General features: G+C 48.2%; 2 protein-coding genes across 8 annotated transcripts in view; one reads left to right on the forward strand and one right to left on the reverse strand.

Moving 5' to 3' along the window:
- The first annotated feature begins 320 nt into the window (after positions 1–320).
- UPP2 (uridine phosphorylase 2) lies at positions 321–7,948 on the forward strand. Of its 7 annotated transcripts, none has more exons than XR_012629546.1 (8): positions 330–697; positions 1,313–1,430; positions 2,409–2,567; positions 4,606–4,720; positions 5,339–5,563; positions 6,792–6,938; positions 7,405–7,652; positions 7,782–7,948. XR_012629546.1 is itself a non-coding variant. In XM_074873903.1 (7 exons), exons 1-7 carry the CDS (start codon positions 672–674, stop codon positions 7,593–7,595), a joined length of 981 nt encoding a protein of 326 aa, XP_074730004.1. In that variant the 5' UTR covers positions 331–671; the 3' UTR covers positions 7,596–7,948. The 7 variants fall into 7 exon arrangements, 5 of the variants coding, with proteins under 5 accessions (XP_074730008.1, XP_074730004.1, XP_074730005.1 ...); XR_012629547.1 differs by having other exon boundaries at positions 364–697; positions 7,427–7,652; XM_074873903.1 differs by having other exon boundaries at positions 331–697; positions 7,405–7,948.
- Positions 7,949–10,073: 2,125 nt separating this feature from the next.
- The window catches only part of CCDC148 (coiled-coil domain containing 148), a 79,305-nt gene continuing 68,310 nt past the window's right edge, over positions 10,074–21,068 (reverse strand). Inside the window, exons 13-16 of the mRNA XM_074872345.1 lie at positions 17,005–17,122; positions 14,335–14,475; positions 12,209–12,391; positions 10,074–10,359 (exon numbers count right to left, since the gene is read on the reverse strand). Coding sequence (XP_074728446.1) covers positions 12,245–12,391; positions 14,335–14,475; positions 17,005–17,122 — 406 coding nt within the window. The 3' untranslated portion in view covers positions 10,074–10,359; positions 12,209–12,244. The remainder of the gene's footprint in view (positions 10,360–12,208; positions 12,392–14,334; positions 14,476–17,004; positions 17,123–21,068) is intronic.

A 21,068-nucleotide genomic window follows, 5' to 3' on the forward strand; every position in this document is an offset into this window, starting at 1 on the left:
TCCCCTCAAGCGCCCGTCAGGCTGACACACCCCCGGGGCTGTCGGCACCGGGCACGGCCGACCACGCCCGCGCAGGGACCCCCATGCAGCCTGTGGAGCTTTGCTACAACATTAACTCCTTCTCTGGGCACCTGAGAGAAACGCGCTGGTTTTGAATTTCCACCGGATGGGCCAGGGGAAGGCAGGGCCTGAAGCCGCCATGCAGGGCGGGAGCACCCTCCCGATCCCCGGGGCCCCACGATGCGGCGGCGAACCCAGACAAGCCCTTGGCACAAAGCCGTGGCCGGCGACGGGTGGGCCAGCGCCCCAGCGCGCACGTGTGCCAGCCACACGCCCCGGCGGGCGGAGGGCCAGCGGGTCAGTGGCCCCGGCAGAAGGCGAGTCGAGGTTAACGGTGACACACCTGCAAAAACAGCCAATCTGGGACAAACCACGGCGCCGGCCCCGAGGAGGAACCTCTCGCACCTGACGGGGCAAAGGGGAGCGGGTGGAGGGGGACTGGCCACTGTTGATCTTGGGAGCCACACAAAGCGAGGAAGCGTATTTATCCCCCCAAAGAGACCCTTAAAACCTCTTCCGAGCTTCCAAACCCAACAGCTGAAGAAATAGCAGGGTGTTTTCCTTACCTCCTCCGCAGAGTATCGCTTTCAGCTGACTATGGTAAAGCTGCTATGACCGAAACAACAGATTACTCCGGGTGAGTAACCGGAGGGTTTGAATTTGTTTTAGTAAGACAAGAAAAATGTTCTCTGGGTTTTAAGACTTATTTATAAAATTGACCACTATTGTTACTAAGTTGCTTTCCATCTATTAAAGCAGGTGGACAGGGAAGGCAAACTGGCCTCCCGCTGCCTGCAGAATCTGAATTTAAATTGCCGCTGGTACTGCTAGGCAGTTATTTGGGACAATATAAATATAAAATCCTGATTTGCTAAGAGCTTAATAAGCTGTCACATACAAAACAGCACAGTACATTACCCGCTAGATATTTCTGTCAGAATTAAGTGAAAGGAAGAGCTAAGGTTGCCATTGACAAAACTGATGATAAACACTGAGAAACGCTTTTTGCCGAACAAGCAGACATAATAACGGCGATGTCAGAGAGGTTACCAATAGCGCTGGATGAGGAGCTCCTGTGACAGTGGGGCTCTGACAAAGGCAGCCACGCCCCTGTCCCATCCCTCCCCTGACACCGGGGCCATGCGTGGCCCCCAGAGGGCTCCCAGGCCACCCCTGCCCCGTCCTGCCCCGTCCCCACTCCCACAGGCAGGGCCCGGGGCCCCTGACCCTGCTCCGCCCTGTCTCCCCACAGCAGTGGGCTCGTCCACGTTAAAAACCCGCACTTGGACTCGATGGAGGAGGACGTGCTGTATCACTTGGACTTGGGAACAAAGACACACAACCTGACGGCGATGTTTGGGGATGTCAAGGTAAACAGGAGGTGCCCGAGGGAAGCAGCAGCTCCCGCCCCGCAGCTCTGCCGTCCCACGCTCCCCCAGGTCAGGGGCCGGCTGCTCGGCCAAGGGACCCGGCCACCGCAGGTAGCCTGCGCAGGGAGGTCAGCCGGCCTTGCTTGTTTTGGGCAGAAATCCCAACAGAAAATTATCCTTTTAAAAACCTGTAGTTCCGTAAAACCTAATTTTATATTGCCCCTGTGTTGGAGGACAGATGGAAGAAGCATTTGTCCAGAGCATCTGATCATCAGCTACTGGAGACAAGGGAAGGAGGATGTTGTATTTTTGGCTGAGACCTGCTGCCAAAGCCAGCCTGTCACGATCTGCATCCTCCTCTTGAAACTGGAGCGTTTCCCCACGGTGCTGGGGTCCTGGGGCCGGAGCCACGGGCAGGGTCCCGCTCCCCTGGGCCACTGGCAGCCGGATCAGCAGCGCTGCCCTTGCAGCCACACACTGGTCCCCTTCCTACGTTCAGGGAACATTTTTTCCTTCAATATGTAAAATTTGTCCTTTTTCCTCCCTGACTTTATGGCCTCTGTGTCATCAGCAGTGCTCGCTAATTGCAGTCGGCACTGTTGATAGAAATAATTAAATGACGAGCTCCTCTAACATGTGGGTTTGCTTTGCTGTCAGTAGGAATACTAATAGCTTAGATTTGCTGAATTATTTGAGATTGTCTTGGCGTGGGACTGACACCAAGTGTGTGCAGCCGTACAGCTGTCTGGACCTAGTGTAGCCACAGCCCTAACGGAGTAAGAGCTTGATTTTAGCGTTAACTCCTGGTTTGGAGACCCTCAGTGGTTCTGAAGTCCCCTGACTGCCTGCGAGGAAGCGGCATCCCACGGCGCACTCTGGGGAGACGCGTCTGGCACAGCCCGCCACTGCCGCATTGAGACCGACTCTTGGTACCTGTTTTAGCTAAAAAGTACTGACACATTCCTATTTTACACCCAGTTTGTCTGCGTTGGGGGCAGCCCCAACAGGATGAGGGCGTTTGCCCAGTTCATGCACAAGGAGCTGGGACTGGCGGGTGACGGGGAGGACCTGGCAGACATCTGCGCGGGGACGGACCGATACGCCATGTACCGGGCTGGGCCTGTGCTCTCCATCAGCGTAAGTACCGCGCCACACCGCACCGTGCCACACTGCACGCGTTTTCCACCGTGGGCGCTCAGGGCAGTCCCTGCCCCAGGGTCTGAGCTGCTGCCGGCGCCGTGCCCGTCTGCCCCGGTGGCAGAGAGGGCGGCCAGCACGACCTCTCCCTCCCGCAACCCCGCCGGCAGATTTTTTTTCCTCTTTTCAGTTTTCAGCCGTTGCCACCAGTGCAACCTTTCAGCCGTGGTAAAGCTGCTTCTGTCTGAATGATATTTCTTGACACCCCACACGTTCGGTTTAAAAAGCTTTGTATTAAAAATGAACATGCACGTATTTTGCTCAGCTCAGCAGCCTGGCAATTTGAGAGGCAAAGCCCACTTCCCACCACGCATGAACTATGAAATATTGCTGGAACTATTACACTGACATGAGTTCTAAAGTGAAAACCTTGCTTAATTATTCTTTAAGAGCAGAATTTTTGGCACTGCACAGAGAAAAGGCAAATACAGGCTGTGCTGGTGAGCGCCCGCACCCCAAGGCTGGGTCCTGCTGTCATTTCTTCAGGCACAAGATTAGTCTTAAGTCTGATTCACAGGAGACAGTGTCACTCATGTGACAGAGCTCACATTTGGTCCCTCTGACCAAACCAAACCAAACACGACTGACGGAGAAGCCTGAGGGAATTGATCTGACAGGATCCAAGGGGAAAAACCCCACCAGTGTTGCTGTTGCCCGGCCTGGCAGCAGCCGTGACGCGGCAGACGAAAAGCCCACACTGGGCTCTTGGCCACGTGCCACTTCTGGGCCAGCGCAGAAGCCATCGACCCCCCGGCTGGTCCCTGCAAGGGGACGCGGGGCAGAGCACGCAGAGAGCCTCCCCCAAAAATGCTTCATGCAGAGCAGCTGCCAACATCACATTTTTGCAAGTTGCTTGGAAACACAAATGAACTCAAACATACCGGAGGCAGGGACACAGTTTCCTGCTTTGAATATTTACAATGAGAATAAATTTTTTAGGCATTGGCAAGTAAGTCAGGCTGATGTTCCAGAATAACAACATGCAAAAGTTTTTGTATTTAAAACACGATACAAGCCTAACAGACTATCAGTCTCACCAAATGAAAAGAGACAAAGCACTACGAGAACTGCCTGCATACGTTAAATTAACTCTGTTTCTTCACGTGTGCTTCCATCAGGTTTTTTGAGCACAATAGCAAAATCAAAAAAACCTGAGGCATTTCTCATGGGAACAAACAAACCCCACACCACCAAATGGGTTTTGTTTTTAGAGGTAGAGCAGAGAAAAGGAACGTTGGTTGAGCGATGGAGCAGAAAACTTGAGATGATCACGTGAGGGAGCCCTGGGGAAAGCAGAGGCAGCCTCGAGAGCTCGAGATTTGCCGAGCGTCTGCCAGCCCAGAGGAGTGGCAGCGGGGGCAGAGGACGGGGAAGGGGGCAGTCCCGGTGCAGGGGGGAGCCCGCAGGCAGCCGGGCAGGCCCTGGGGACAGGGGGACACGAGCCAGGGAGCAGGACCGGTGGCCTGCGAGGCACGAGGCTTCACATGGCAAACGCCTGGCCCCAAAACCAGCCCTCACCGAGGGGCACGAACACACCCGGCACTCTGGAGCTTGGTGTGGGGCGAGGACGGGCCGGGAGGCGCCCAGAGAGGCAGAGGCGAGGGCTCTGCTTGCTGAACTCCACCGCTCCGAGGGCACGAGCAGAGCCAGCGCCTGGTGTGAGGGTGGGCAAGGGGACGGTCCTGGATGCGTCTGGGGAGAGACCCCACCTGTGCGCCCCATGAACCGGTGCCCGGGGGTGGGTGAGCACCAGCTCTGTTGATGAGAGCAGCCTTAAAGGCATCAAGGGGAGGAGAAGAGGGTGAGGTGCTTTACCTGGGCAGGCTACAACACCGTTCAGATGTCTCTCCCACCTCAAAAAATGGCTGTTGGCCTCAGCAGCAGCAAGAGGCCACAGCGGAACCCTGAGCTCGCTGCGGTTGCGTACCTGCCACAGCCCCACAGGGAATGACGCTTTTCCTTTCTCTCCTCCCGACAGCATGGGATGGGCATCCCTTCCATCTCCATCATGCTCCACGAGCTAATCAAACTGCTCCACCATGCAAAGTGCCGAGACGTCACTATTATACGCATCGGTACTTCCGGAGGCTTAGGTAAGCTATCCATGGTCTTTCTTCAGAGCTATTAATAAAAGAAATTCTCAGCAATAGGTCATGCAATTATGAGCTTTAGCATTTTGTCAGGTCCCCAAATACCAAACAACGTGATATTTTGTTTTGGGTTAAAACCCAGCAAACTTCTAGCGACTGGCTTCACAGAGTGTCCATTTTCATAACAAACAAAGGCTCCGACTTCACAACAACTGGGTGCCACAATTCAAGCAGAAAACGCTTGACTGGAAGCCACCTTTGTGCTGCGGGATCCCCCCAGGTGTGCCGGTGCCTGCAGGCCCCTGCGCTGGGGATCCCCGGCTGGGGCAGTGCTGCTGCTTGTGCCTGCACAGGCTGGGGGGGGGGGACACAATCTCTGCAAGGCAGAAGCAATTAAACCACTGTTGCTCAGCACGGTCCCACAATCACTCATCGGGTGCTGATTCTGTGCATTTTACTTGTACATCTGTGCTACCGCATGAATTTCAATTATTCTCTCACATCTGCTTTACTCACTAAAAAGAATAATCCTGCAGTCACATGTGTATCTGTAGAGAGTCTCCTGTCATGCTGAAGCTCTGCAGCGGGTCACAAGTGTTATGAGCTCTGACTTAGCCTCAGCCCTCGTGTTGACAGGGATTGAGGCCGGGTCCGTTGTGATCACGGACATGGCAGTGGACTCCTCCTTCAAGCCACAGTTTGAGCAGGTGGTGCTGGATGACGTGGTGGTGCGGAGCACGGAGCTCGACAGGGACCTGGCGGAGGAGCTCCTCACCTGCAGCAAGGAGATTCCCGACCTCCCAACACTCATCGGCCACACCATGTGCACCTACGACTTCTATGAAGGTAAAACGATCCTCAACTGTCCTTCCTCCCCCCAGATAGTGCCAAGTCTTCACGTTCTGGTGGAGGCAAAACTGCCAGAACACACAACCCCCATTTCGGCACTTGGCCAGGCCAGCCCTGCCTGGCTGACCGGTCTCTTGTGAAAAGAAAACAGCCCCTGGCCCACAGTCCTGCACAGGCCTGACAGCTGGGGCAGGCTGAGTTGTTTCCTACAAGGCTGTAACCTCAGAACTACCAAACACTAGAAAAATGTCAGGAAGCCTGTGACATTTACGTAAACAGACTTGGGTTACTCTGGAACCGTTTCCTTTGCAAAATTAAATGCTGATTGCAGAGTAGATGAAATGTAATAAATGAAGAATTAATAACCTGAGGACTATTTATAAACCTTTGGATCTGCTTGCAAATGCGACCATCTGTGTGTTGCTCAAGGCCATGTTTTATTTAAACAAAAAGCTATTTGAGAGGATTAACAGTAGGAACAGCAATAAAGAGAAGCGCTCTGCCCACGTTAGTGCAGCCGCAGGTACACGTTTGCTCGCATCAAGGACTTTCCATCCTGTGCAAGAGGAGCGGCTGCACCGGGCACGGGTCTGCGCTGCGGAGCCCGGCACAGCTGTGGGACAGCCAGAGCCACCAGTGGAGTCTGAGGAGAGGGTCGGGATGGAACCGAGGTGGGAGCAGGAGGGAGCACGGGCGCCCCGGGACCCCGCTCCCCGCCAGCACCGATGACACCGGGCAGGGAACGTGGCGCACAAGCAGCTCCAGCCGCCTGCCAGCCAGGGCAGCCCCTTAAGAAAAATGAGACCTAAATGAAGGGTGTTTTCCTCTCCCCAGTGTTCCTGTTCTGCCCAGCTTGCTGCACCTCTTCCACAGTCATTTGGCATTTTTGGGATTTAGCCTGGCAGACCTCCACGGCTGGCCTACGCCACGGACCTCGGAGGAGCTGCGATGAGCTGCCCCTGCAGAGTGCAAAATATCCCCTGTGCTCCACTCCTGTGGGCTTGCTCCTCCTTTTTACAGATGTTAAAACCTGTGCAATTTCCTCCTCCGTGCAGAGGCATAGCGCCCTGGCTGTAAACACTGAGGTTAATAGGAGTTAAGTAACTATTAGTTGGCTTCAGACAAAACGCAGGCACTGCTGCACCTCCCATCTGAAACCACCCTGTTCACCGTGACCGCAAACCGGCGCAGGGCCAGCAGTGACACTTCTCTGCTTCCTTTCAAGGTCAGGGAAGATTAGATGGAGCATTGTGCTCTTTTTCCAGTGAAAAAAAGTTAGACTACTTAAAAAGAGCTTACGACGCCGGCGTGAGGAACATTGAGATGGAGTCCACGGCATTTGCTGCCCTGTGCAGGCTGTGTGGCCTGAGAGGTGAGTCCCCCCCGGCCGCGTCCGCCTCCTCCCACACCCCCACCTTACCCTGACCTGGGAGCTCGGTTTGCTGCAAGAGTCAGACAACCCGAAGGCCAGAACCGCATTTCTAATGATTTTAACTACAGAATGCACTAAAACAAATTCTGTGGCTCAATAAAACACAAGTTTGTTTTAGAAGGCCTGAGCGCATGTTAGGCACAACAAAACTTAATCCTTGCTCATCCCTCTCCTGGCCTTAAAACGAGCCCTGGCCGCAGTGGCGCAGCTGCCTCCCCCTGCTCTGCTGGAAAAGGAAGGGGGCAAGCGGAGGGTGCTGGCAGCGGGGTGCCTGGCTCCCCGCGTTCCTGCCGCTTGGGCCCCTCAGGCGTGTCCCGCGGGGCGGGCAGCGGGAGCAGGGCTCCTCTCCTGCCCACGGGGCAGCGTCTGAAGGCGGGGGGGTGCCTGCCCTGGGGTGCGAGGTCAGGCAGCCCCCGGCCGTCCCGCAGCCGCCGTCGTCTGTGTGGTGCTCCTGGACCGCCTGGAGGGGGACCAGATCCGGGCGCCCCGCGAGGTGCTGCGGGAGTTCCAGCACCGGCCCCAGCGCCTGATCGCCGCCTTCATTCGGAAGCGCCTGGGGCTGCGCCCGCCGGCGGGGAACACGCTCTGCCCCACTGAGTGAGGGCACCCGCACACTGCAGCCCTGTTTTCTGCGAAACGGAGAAGAGAGGATGGGTCAGTATGGACCCCGCGGGCGAGTGGCCCCGCGGCGCAGGCGGGAGGTGGATCCGGTGAACGCCGCTGGGCAGGAGCTGCAGAGCTCCGACACGGCTTCAGCCGCACCCACACACCTGCGCACCCCAGGAGACTCCAGCCAGACTTCGCACAGGGATTAAGACGGACCCGCACGCTCCTCCCCCCCAGCCCGTGGCTGGAAAGGACTGTCCCATTGGAGTCACTCCCATCCACCACAATCATCTAGGAAGGAGACCCCTTTGGCCAAAGCCTAAGTAAATGACATGCAAAATTAATCCGCATTTGTGACCATTATTGTTATTCTTTGCTGTTACAAAGGCCGTTCAGACTTTCATTCACGCAGTATTTAAAGATCTGTCAAAACCTGGCGCGCAGCAGAGGTCTGAAGCGGAGGCGGGCATGCAGGAAGCCCACCTTGCGCAGACGGCCCCAGCCCAGCAGCTTCGTCCCTGTCGCGCGGTCGGCGGGGTTGGGCACGGGGCACTCGGGGACCCTCGAGAGGGAGAGGGATGGGGAGCACATGTTACTCATACAACCTCGACCTGAGTCCACATACCTGCCAGGGACTGCGTCTTTCACCCTCATCTGCCAATCAGCACACACCAACGATCCAGAAAATCATCTTTAAGTGTCTCCACAGGCTGTAAGAGACTAAACTGCACCTGGGTTGAGTGGAGGGGTTTTTCACAGAGGGTCACCTACAGCCTGCAGCGTTTCCCACTAAAATCCCTTCCAGTTCTTCAGGTTCACTGACAAGCTTGCTTCCAAATTAATTTTGACATCTTTGGAAAAATAACTTCCAGGATTTAAGACTTCTGGTAAACAGAATTTTAACATATCAGAAAACCTGGGAGAGAATCTTAAGATATTAATGACATGAAGAGCACGAAACATGTAAGTCTAAAGATCCTGACAGATGTGCCGAAGGGCCCTCCCCGAGGTACTTGTTCTCCTAAAGCCTGCCTCAGCAGCAGCCTCGGGCTCCTCTAGTCCCAGACAGATTTCCACGCGCTGGGGTTCAGCTCGACTTGCCTCCTATGCATTGGGGGTTTCTCTCGGTGTCCCTCCGGTGAGTGAGGCCATCCGGGGTGCTCCCCAACGGGACCCCACTTCCACCATCCCCCTGAGCTACTCCAACAACTTCCCAGCACTTTGATCTGGGACACGTTCACTTTGCTGCCATGGAAAAGCAAAAACTTCACTTTTTACAAGAAAAGATCGGTTCCTAGCTGCCATTCCGAGATTGCAGTTTTTAGGCTCAACTATTAATCTGACGGGGGAGGAATCCCAGGACAGGAGCCATTGTCCTCCCAGAACAGAAACAAAATCACTCCAGTCACTTAACATGCAATCCCACCTACCCTTCAGACACAGTTCTGCCAAGTCCAAAGTCCACTTAAGAAACTTCTATACTAATAGCAACGTACCTTAAGTCCTTTGTGAAAATAATTTAAAACCACTCTGGGAAAAGAAATATGACACTTTAACGTTTTGCCTGATCTGACAGGCGAGGTTTGCTCTGCTGCAGCTTACAGAAACAGTCCTGGGTGGTAACTTTGCAGGAGACACTCAACCCTGGGTTTTCTAGAACACTGTCCAGTGAAGAGGCTTGTTTTTCCTATTTTGCTTTTAGCTTAATGATTATGTTGTTAAATAGTTTTTCTGCTGCACATGCTAAGTTTGACGCTCTTCAAGGATTCCAGATGGGTCAGTAGCTCACAGCGCTCAGAATGGGTGTCCTTGGTGAGCTCCTTTCCACAATACTGACCATTGCTGCAAAGCCCTCTCTGTTCTCAGGGGGTCAGAACTGGCATCACAATCATGTTTTTCTTTTCCTGTAAGTACACACATAAACGTGCATATAAGCTTACGTGCACATAAGCCAGCACAAGCTTTAGGTGTTCTGCCAAGCTGGATACCTTACCCACTGAGCTCGCGCCAGCTGCGTACTTGACTTCCAGGCACTATTGAACATGGAAGCCACTTTTCTGACTACCAAAATCCATAGATAAGTAGTATATCTTGAAACCAAATATCTTAATTTTCACAAAGAAGTTTTTCTCAGGCTTTGAAAAAAATCAGCCGGTTAGTCAAACTGCATACACTTCACACACTGGCATAATGGACAGCTGAATTGGGAACTGTCACCCTTACCGAGTCAAAACCAACCAAGCTGGGCTGCAAGAAATGCTGGTTGAGAAGTCTATTTCCCATTAACATTTTCTAAATTGCTATGTTTATGTGCAAGTAATTTCATACATCTTTGTAAAAAAATAACTTGCAAAATTACAGTTTTTAAAAAAGCATAGAAAGCATTTATCATGAAAACGAATCACCATTTCTTGAAGAGTTCTGATCATCCCCCGTGACCAGAGCGAAGGTGAGGATGATGAAGCGAGGTGAAACATCCACCTTCCTCCCGCCGGCGCAAGGAGGCGGTGCTTGGCCAGGCCGGGGCGGTCTGCGGGAGCTGTCCTGGCAAGAGCAGCCTCTGGCCGTGCTGAGCAAAATCCCTGAACCCAGTTTCACTGACCTGCACGTTTTCCAGGCTCCACTGTTACATGAAAATCCCTCTAAAAATCCTCATTCTGGCCTCACCGTATCAATAATGAGCCCCAGTTCACGGTTGCAGGGCGCTGGCACAGACTCATCGATGTAAGCGGATGGATTCCTGCTCGGTCTATTCCTGAGAAACAACAGATGTGAAGACAATCACAAGACACTGCCTAAAAATGAGTGCCCTTTATTTCTAACACAAGTATCTGCTTCACATGAACTTTCTTTTTTCATTAATCTCTCGGTATTTATAAAAGATGACAACTGTAATCTGAAAAGATTTTGTACCACTGAAATTATCTTATAGATCTGCTTTTAAAGGCAAAGGAAAAAAAAATAAAATCAACTGCCTTAAGTTTGGGATCTTCTGCTTCTAGAAAGCAGTCTAGCAGCCAATCTGGTCTCTGAAAGAGAAGAAAAGCAACACTGGTCTCCCCTGCAGGAACATCCAACAAGTTGTGAAGCTGGCCAAGTGTGTTTTAAAAATGAGTTACCCCAAACGAGGTACCAAAATAAAATGCACAAATATACCCAGAACTGTAATTTTAGCATACACATGCAAAAGCTAAACCCAGAAGACACACAGCTCCCACGGCTTTTGGGCAGTCTCTGTAGTGTTTCTCTCCCCATTAAAATACCTCAGCTCCAGCACTCTCTGTGTTGCTCCTGGCCGCTCCGCTTGCTCTCGGGAGTCTGTCGCACCAGCTCCCCCCCGCCTTTCTGGCACCCTTCCTAGAGCCTCCGTCTGCTTCTGCCTTTGCACCCTGGAGCACCCCGGCCAGAGCAACCCCCCCAGGGGCTCAGACACCTGTGCAGATCAGGCTTGCGCTGCAAGAGTTTGCCAATGTTACTGTCAGTTTTGGGTGTGAAAACTTCATGTCGCTTGTCTCTGATGGCAAAACATTTGGTGTGGAGTCGCTGGAGACACCGAGCGAAGAGGGGCCGCTGCCTGTGCCGGGCAGGGAGGCAGTGTACAGCAGCTAGCAGTCAAACTTGGCGTTTGCTGGCTCTGCGCCGTGGGCTCCGCCAGGAGAGTGTAGCCTGGGCTCTCAGCCCCCCATCCTCCATCCCTGCTTCGACAGAGGAATTCTCCGCTCCACAAGGCACCGCAGGTGTGGGATCCATTAACACCCGCAAGGCATTACAATACAGCACCAGTGAAGGTCCTGTAAGTATCTAGAGACACTACTAGGGGTGTTCAGATCTGTCTGATACTCATCATCCTTTGAAAGTTTTGGTTAAACTGCTCATTCTGACTTGTTTACATACATTTTACACTCATCTTAGGTAAGGCTTGAAAACATCATCAGTTACAAAATGAAATAACATCAATTTCCCTTTCATTTAATAGAATCATATTCAGTAGTGTCAGCTCCGAAATAAAGATCCCAGATCTGAAACGTTATTTCTAATTTCTCATTTATACTGAAAGACTGATCTGCAATATGAAATTGCATGACTGGGTTAGCAGTAAATATGATACAGCAAATTGGTTTCTAAATATAGACAAAGGTTAAGTTTCTTATAATAATCAAGGAATAATAGAAACATCATGATAACGAAGATTTATAATTAAAATAATCAAATTCTCAAGAAGCCTGGAATGAAAGCTGTGGGCTGTATTCATGTATCATAATCTAAAGTGACTGTTCTGCAAAGCTATTTTGGATTTATGCTGTCAATTAAAACCCAGAGCTTCTACTCCAGATGCCACACATCAGATTAGCCCGCACAGTCTGTCGGAGCCTTTCGCGTACAGGTGTCCCGTCTGCCAGCAGAAAGGGACACGGGAAATTATCCCACAGCCTACACCCACCAAACCTCAATAAAACCTCCACCAAGGCAGGCGTGGAATGGTGGAGCACTGCATGAGAAAGGCACGCTGGTTTTTTGGATGATGGCGACACTGAGAACTAAGGTCTGTGACACAACCTAAGGGAAATTTATTTAAAGTTTTCACATTATAGACAAGACAATACCCCTGAAGCTTCTCTACTCCTAGTACGAGAGACGCTCTACATTTTAAAAGCTGTAGATTCCATATCTCTTCTTGGGAGCTTCAGTGGAGGAATTTTTGGTAAAATCTCTTTTGCATAAAGTGTTCTATGAAGTCCAGCTTCTCGAAGAGCTAGCTCAACACGAAGTCTAGGGTCAGAAATGATCTGTTAAAATAAACCACAGCAATGATAAATAGAAACAAAACAATACTTTCCTCATACACACAGTGTATCTTACAGGTCATCTGTGGATGTATATATCTAAAAAGTTTTAAAGAGACAGACAGAAAATTATGGTCATAAAGTAAAGCCTTCAAAAGCAGAGAAGCTCTACAGTGAGCAAGCATTACCCCACTGCACACATCTTGATATTATCCTTTTTAACATTAATGATCACAAACTATTTTAACAAAGAGCCCTGGGTTGTCATTCCTCAGCAAAACTCAAAGGGTAGATGTGAAACAGTGACTTTTAATTCAGTCTACTCACTGCAGAGTTGCTGACTTCTCCAGTGTTCCCCATCAGTGCAGCCCTGCTTTCAGCACAAGACTTTTAATCCCTTCCTGGTTGTTTCTGTGGAACCCGAGCGCTTCACGCACATTTATGATTTTTCTCTCAGCATTGCCTTGTGACTACACGGCAGTACCGCTTCCATTTTACACAGCAATAATTAATGCCCAGGGAAATTACTTCTAAAATTTGTCAGAAGGTTGTCTGGCAAAATTTGTAAGCCTCTTCCAAATCCTTCTTCCATGGGCTGCAGTGGCGGAGCACTGAAAGCACAGGAGAGAGTCACAGCGCCCGCGGATCCGGCCTGGCCTGCCACAGTGCCCAGAGCTGCTGGGAGAGCCAACGCCGGGGAACGTCCCGTAACCCCCGCAGCTCAGGGCAGAGCCATGCTAACGTGCTGGGCAGGAACCACAGCCTGAGCACTACCAAAACCCCGCTGAGGCGAAACGGGAAGAATATTCTGAGCATTCAGGTATTGATCCCAAATACGCATGTTCAGAGGATTTTTAAGCTAAGGCTTTTCAGAGTCCCATACATCAGTCAGATTTGGGTAAATTTTAATAGCCAGACAAACACTACATCTCTTGTACCACGTCTATGCTTTACCAAACTGAGAAGCTTTAAAACATCTTAAGATGGGAAATGCTGGACAAGCTTAGTTATAGAAGTGGTTAAATTTCCACTTATTTGGTGCTAAAAGAAAGCTTTTATGCCATAGAATCATATCATAGCAGTTCTTTTTCTGTAAACTTAATTTTCAAATTCCAGAGTGGAAATAATTGCAAATGCATAGACTGAGCAGATGGGGAACAGTAAGGGAATCAAAAAATCCTCCCCTGTGTTGCTTAATTCCGTTTGAAATTGAGCGAGCAGTGTCCTCAGCAATCTGGGTGACCTGAGGAGTACAGTTACTTCAGTTTCCTGGTTCATTTACACCTCACTGGCTTCTTCTCCTTTAGCCCTTGCATATCACATCCCAACTGATCTTCAATCCAGGAACAGCGTAAATATGGTCAAGATACTAATTTCCAGCTTATGAAGAGATTTGAGCTGTGCATAATCTTCTAAGAAAAAAGAATACCCCATAATGAAGTTACCTGTGACATAACTCTCTCGTACAGTCAGGAGAACTTTTATGCTGAGTCAATTCACTTCAAATTAGTACAACACTAACTGGGGCAGGTGAAGAGGAGGCATTCTTTTAAATAAATCCATAAAAATGCAGTTTTGAAATTAAAAAGTAGCAAACAGATCAGTCAAAATGCCCCACAGACACCGGAACTGCCCAGTGGTCCTCTTGGGCCAGTATCCTCTTCCCAGGGGTGGCGACGGGGGCTGCTCATCGGGGAGAGCCCAGGAGTCCCATGCTGGACCTGATCGGACCTTTGTGGCCCGCTCTCGTGCTCCTCCATCACTACACTGGGTCGGAGAGATCACCCCACCTATTACTCCTAATGTCCTTAATTTCATGCACATTATATTCTCTATTGTACTGTTAATACTGCTATTTAGGATACACTATTAACATTGTCACCATCTATCACTATTAAGATCCATGTGCATACAATAAACTATAGAGCGTGATTCCAGACACTCACCTGAAGCTCACTGTACGTATGCAGCTGGAACAGCGGCTTCTGAAGGTCAAACGCTTCGTTGGTTCCAACACCCATCCGAGCTTTAGATGCCACTGTGTCAGCCACTACTCTAGCTGGATCCGGTTTTGCAACAACGGCAACCTAAAATACAGGATATGAAAATAACAATCAGTCTATGTAGACATAAGGTGAGAAAAGGTTATTATCAATAACAGATCCTTTGAGAACATGATTAGTTACCTGGTTTAAAAATTTCAAAAGTTTTTCTTAACGTATCCATATGTAAAAGTTGCAAAGCTTAAAACCTGAACCCAGAGTAAAACCACTTTGACAGAGAATAATAATCAGGGAGGTTTTTTTCCTGTTTCCCAATAGAGACAATTTAATTGGCTGGACTTAATACAGCCCTGTGCCTGCCCAAAACTGCCGTAAAGCGGAGAATTCCCTGCTACGTGGGCAGGCTTAACCCAGAATAACCACAAGCTGTGAATGTCTGTCCTTGAAAACATAAACTTGAGAGCTGGACGGCATTTCCATGAAGAGAGAGCTGATGCTGCCACCTCATCACAGCCCTGAGCTTTAGGCTACCGGAAGACGGCACTTGCCAGGTATCTGCGCGACGGCTCTTTGCACCGTCCCGCGGCGTGGGGCAGCCTCGGCCCAGCAAGGCGCCACAAAAGAGGGGCAGGAGCGGCCTCAGCTCTCCAGCAGAGCGCGACGTGAGCTCTGACCCTCAACACCAGAAACCAAAAGGAACCAGACGACTCGTAATCTAGAAATACCCACAGTTCCTGGAAGTCCAAACTTTCTGCTTTCTCTTCAGATGGAAACAAAGGTGTTCAGATCAGCAGTTCACAATTTTTACAGAGTCATGGGCAACAACATTGAGTGATATGCCACAAATAAAGAAAAAGCCCAAAGAATTTCATAAGTGTGTCCATCTTAACTGTTTCATTTCTTGTGGCTAGATCAGTATCCAAGATTCTGTGCAAGAGTCAGCCTTTTTCATTGCTTATTTTCTTTGTGTTAAAATATCCAGATATAGGCTAATACTACTTTGGAAAATACAGAAAGATGCAGGAGAAAAATAATCCAAGTCAGAGCACCATCTGAATGGCTAAAACCAGAAAAATATTTAAAATTGTGTATGATTTTTTTTTCCATCCCTCTGATAAAATGTCATCTTTGTATTTACAGGCTGTCAGAATACACAGACTGGATGACTTTACTAAAGACCTTGGGTTTTTTCCCACATACAACCAAAGGGCATATTTTATGAAGCAGTATTTCATTAGTGTGAAATACAGAAAATAAATATTGGTTAGAAAAATGTAATGAAGTAGGAACTCTATCATCCTGGTGAAAGGCCATTCTAGAAGCATTTTCTGCTTTGGTAAGAGAATTGGGCCAGTCAGAAGAGATCCACAGATCTTGACTCTCAACCAGCCTCTTGCAAAATCTGACACAAAAGACAATGCAATTCAACCCATAACTTAGAAAAGACACGAGAGTTATTATTAAAAATGCATTGACAACCTAAAATAACACTGTTAATACTGCAAAATATTTCATTAAATCAGATTATTAAAAATACAGCATTATTGACTGGAAATGAGCCCCAGTTGAACAGTTTTAAAAAATGACTGAAATAACAGACCAATGATCCCTTAATATTAAAAAAATAAACAGGTTTGTTTATCCCTGTTGTGCTCAGCTCTCCCACAGAAGATTTGACCTCTGTTAAATTTTTTCTTTCTCCTTGACTTTGTGCACCCAACTGCTGACATGAAAACACTTACAAGGCCACAAACAGTCCACGAGGGACTAAGGAAGAATTTCACTGGTGTGTGCATTGCACTGGGATGGTTAATCCTGAAGTCAAAGGACATGCTGAATGTGAGGCCGAGGCTGCACCAAATACCGTATTTTTAACCCGGGGAGAAAGCTGCTGCATTACTGCTGTTTACATTATCCGAAATCAAAAGGGTTTGAAGAGCACCTTTTCTCCCTCCCTTATTTTCCTTTGGCTGTGCATTTAAGCTGCAGTTCCTGGACTGTAAAGAATGTGAACTCCAGATTTTTCCTTCTAATCTTTGGAGGAAAACCAAGGAAATTAGATACAAAAATATAAATGAAGGTAAAATTACTCCTTCAAAAGTCAGCAGTAGGGAAAAAAATAACACTACATTTACTATGAGAAACGTTAGCAAGCATTTTCTGGGCTGTCCTTAACGTGAAAAAGTTTCACAGAAAGTTAAATCTCTCTCTGAAGAAAAGTCATCCAAGGTCTGTAAGTTTTCAGAATTTAAAAAGAATTTAAATGACTCATAAATCTTGTCTAAGACTCAAGGCAGACTTAAGATTATTAAAAAAAAAAAAAAATCAAAAGAGAAATCATATCCAACCCAGAAAAAATAGTATCTACCTATTTTCAGATATCAACAGCTTCTACAGTGCAATTTAACATCATAATGTTCCTGTTGTCAGAGTTACAAAGCACTCAGGATTTATAACATGACAAAATTACTGTTAAAGTCAGACCAAAAGCGCATTTTAACTTCTTCATTTATTTGCTTTTGATAGATCATCCTTTTTATCTTTCACGTAATATGACAGTATGTGTTTATCATTACTGTATATGAAAATACAATGTACAGGAAATAAAACCACCTGTTGCCGGAGTGCTTCAAGGCATTTCTCTTTTTCCTCCTCTTCACGTGCTGCTTGAAGGGCCAATTCCTTTTTCTCCAGCAACCGTTTTTCTAGTAATGCTTGTCTAAATTTTACCCTGCAAAACAGCATACGTACAAATGGAGAAAACATTGGTCAAGGGTGATTCTAAATTTCTGTTATGATATTTCAGTCTGAAAACTAGTCTGATGTTTTCTATATCCACCTAATACGTTGGTTCACCAAAACATCTGAAAAATGCAGAAAATGCTTTTTCATTTGAATGTGTTATTTTTGTTGGGAGTTTTTTGGTTTGGGGAGTTGAATATTTTATTTTTGAGGTTTTTGTTTGCTTGTTTGTTTTAAACAACCTGGCTAACCATTCAGATTACATTTCTAGAAGGCAGATTTTCTCTAGCATGCTTTATATAGCCCTGTAACTCTTTTTTTCCCCATTTTCTTTGCCAAGAAGAAATGTTCTCTGACATCTGTGCATGGCAGAAGAACTCTTTCCTATAACCCTTTCCATTAAAAGAAACACATCACTCCCAATCTTGTTACTGGAAGAAGCAAGAAAACTTGAGAATTACCTCCTTCTTCAAAAGGGAAAAACGAGGTTAGCACAAATAATCCTGAAACTTTACCTACGGCGTTATTTTTGCTGGTCAACTTTTCGCAATAGGTTTTTACAGCCCCGACAGTACCACCATGACCATATTTCCCAAGAACCCTCAGTGTGCTGCCAAACTCCGTTTCTTGTGGAGCTGTAGGGCATTCTTTGGTACGTCGCTTCTAGTCCTTACGCAGGAGTTGCCATCGCCATGATTGGCATTCAGACAATTAACCTTCTTTGCCCTTCAAATTTTAACTTGCCTTTAGAGAAACGGAGAAGAGCAAGCTGCTTCAACTGCAACAAAACATGTATTTTTATTTTCTTACTCTCAAAATTTTAGTAAGCTCGAAGGAGTTTATAACTTGTGCTATAAACTACAAAAATCAGAACTAAACGCGCAGTTACGTTGTAGCCAGAAAAGACCACTGCATCAATGATCCGGTGACAACTGCCAGGACACACAGATCTGTCCCAGGGGAGTGGTACAAAGATGCCTGCGGATGCCCCAGAGAGGCTTTCAGTTTATCCCTGTTTGGGCAGGTGAATGCCTACAACAGTAATCTTCAGCGGTAATTTTGCTCCAGTGAGAAAGCCAAATATTTTTATATGAAGAAAATTTAATAAAAAGCAGATATTAATATTTTCCTGAAAAATGACAAAAATTATATTGACAACCTTTCACTCTGCTTGAGCTTCCTACTATGGTACATGTTCTAAAACGCTCCAGCATTATCCGAGATTCAGTGCCCTGGAAAATCGAGGGGCACTCCTTCAGGTCTGGCTTCCAACACTTGGTCTCTGCTGCAGAAGATCTGATGCCCACGGCAACGTAAAGCATTGCCAAAGGGCAACGGGCCAGGGCACAGCAAGGACTTCGCATCCTGCTGCGGCTCTTGTTGCTCCTGGGAAGGTTCACGTTTTCACGACTATGTTGCCCTCAGGAGATCATCACCCTGCCCACGCTGGAGAGACCAAGGCCAGTATTAACAGAGATTAAGTTTCACTGTCAGAGGGCAGTGGCAGAGCTATGAAATCTACACTCAGCGAAGGCAGAGAACCTTGTAAATACATATGCAACCGTACACTGTGTTCCTAATTTGGAACATTCTTCCAATACTTTTTATACTTGGCTTTAAATGTTTACTTGAGCTATGATTTCACAGGGTCCACATCCAAATAAAGTTGCTAATTCTCTTTCACTCTATTATACATAGTAATATTTTAGCTACTACTTGTTCAAAGTAAACTTAATTTTATAGAAAAGCTTACAATTAAAATGTCTTAATACTCAATTTTGACTTTAAGTACCACAGTAAGTAACAATTTTAATAAATAGCCAGCTGAAAAATGAGCTTAGCTGATTAGTTTCAGTGAAGCTACCTTTTTGAAGTACTGTGGGTACACACTTATGTAATTTTTGATAAGCATAATTTCATTAAAACTCTGCTTTCAGACACTGTCTCATAAATATTCACTAGGAAACAATGAACAGCTATGTTTATTATGAAAGCTTTAGCAAAACTTAAAAAAAGGGAGTTATAATATAGGTAGGTTTTTTGCCCTACATCACAATGTATCCTGTTCACTGTTGTCAGTTGAATAAATCTCACAGAAGCAGTAGAAAGCGTTATTTTAGTGGTGAAGACGATCTGCCTGTGTTTCCCCCTGTGACCAGATCAATGCCCCATGTCACCAGGGCCCGAGGCAGCTGGGACAGGAAGTGTTTTACACACTAATTTGACCATTTGGGACGTAGCCACCGGTTCCCATGCCAGAACTCGGCTAACTTACGCTGCGGAGGCAGTGAAAGCGCCGTGGCCATGTCACGGGCACAGCCCAGCCCTCGGCTCTGAGGACTTGCTCAAACGTAAAAGCACATGCTCGAAGCAGAGCTGCCCTGAGCAGCGACTCCACTGACAGCCCTCCTGTCTGCCCAGCTTTATGAACAGCTTCAACACCCAGTTATTTGCCCACAGTTTTTCTGGATTCTCTCTGTTCAGTGTCCCCTCAACGCAGAGCACTGACTGGAGAGAGTGGGAGGGTTGCAGGGGAGCTGGTGAGAGCTGGCTTCAGGAAGGGGAAAAGCCTCGAGGTGGGCAAGAGAGGAGAGAGGACAGGGGGCTTGCCTGCCATCCCGGCGGGGAACTGTTGCAGGGAGCACACGGGAAGGGAGAGCTGCGCCTTCACCCCCGTCTGCCAGAGCTGCACCACAAACAGCTGCCGTCGCTGTTTCTGAGGGTTAGTCAGATCCAGGCCCTGCAAAGAGCAACCCTTTCCCCCCAGCTCGCCCACCCCTGCCCTCTGGACTGGGGGCCAGGACTGGCAGCAGGAGAGGTGCCGGGTTAAAACGTCTGCAGATGTTTCCGACTCGCTGCCTCACTGGAGAACGAGGCTGTGCCAATCTATTTCCCATAGGTAGTGAGTGACAATATTTGCACAATTTTATGCCAAGTTAATTCTCACCCTGCAGCATTAATGCAAAACCTATTGCTTTGGGGGGGAGAATGTTCTTTTAGAATAGTTTATGTATATTCAAGCCATTCCATACCCGAGGGACTTGAGGGAGGACCTGACTGAAATTCACTGCATGGATTAAAAGAGGGAGAAGCGGACTGTTAGCAGCAGACAAACATCTGCCCTTTTGGATGCTAATTCCCAAAGTGGAGTAAGACCTAAATGCAGTTTGTGGTTCTTGACACCGCATTAAAAGGGCACCTATAATTCCATGTCCTAAAGACACAGGCACGTAGACCTCAGAAGACATTCAGGAGAGCTGAATGTGTGGTGCTGCCGCAGCAGACAGCCCAGCGCGTACACCTGTGCTGCCAGCCGACCACGTGCGAATGCCTCTTGCCAACACTCACTTCTCACCCCCGAAGCTTAACAGGGTGAAGTCCTGCTGAACGCCCATAAGGAGAATGCACACCATTCATCTGGTACTTGCTGCACTTCGGGAGCGTTCCTCTCTCTGGAGCTGTCAGCTACTAAACCTTTAATTTTTACTAAAAAAACCATCAGAACTCTCTGCTTTCCCTTTCAAACATGGCCAGCCCAGTAATCAGAGCTCTTGTCCAGACAGTTTTAGTCTCAGGTTCTTAGCCTGAAGGAGTTCAAATCTGCATTTTCTGCATCATCAGCAACATCAGGGCCAGCGAGAACGCACAGCAGCCTAGGTAAGGGCACCTCCACCCCTGTTCCCATAGCTGGACCACTACCAGCAAACAATACGAAACACATGGGAGTAGAAGGAAGCACAAGAGGAGTATGATTTTCTCCTACTTGTTGGGGCGTTTGACGGGATCTGGGCAGACCCAGGTTCTTACCCCAGGCCCAGTGATTTTTTTTAAAGACTGTTTTACAAGTTTTGTATGAAATGACTGTTGGATTAAAAATGAATACAGAATAGATACTGTGCTTGGAACAGAGATCACAGCACAATCCTCTTCCCCTC

This window comes from Strix uralensis, chromosome 6 (assembly GCF_047716275.1).
Source record: "Strix uralensis isolate ZFMK-TIS-50842 chromosome 6, bStrUra1, whole genome shotgun sequence".
NCBI lineage: Eukaryota > Metazoa > Chordata > Aves > Strigiformes > Strigidae > Strix > Strix uralensis.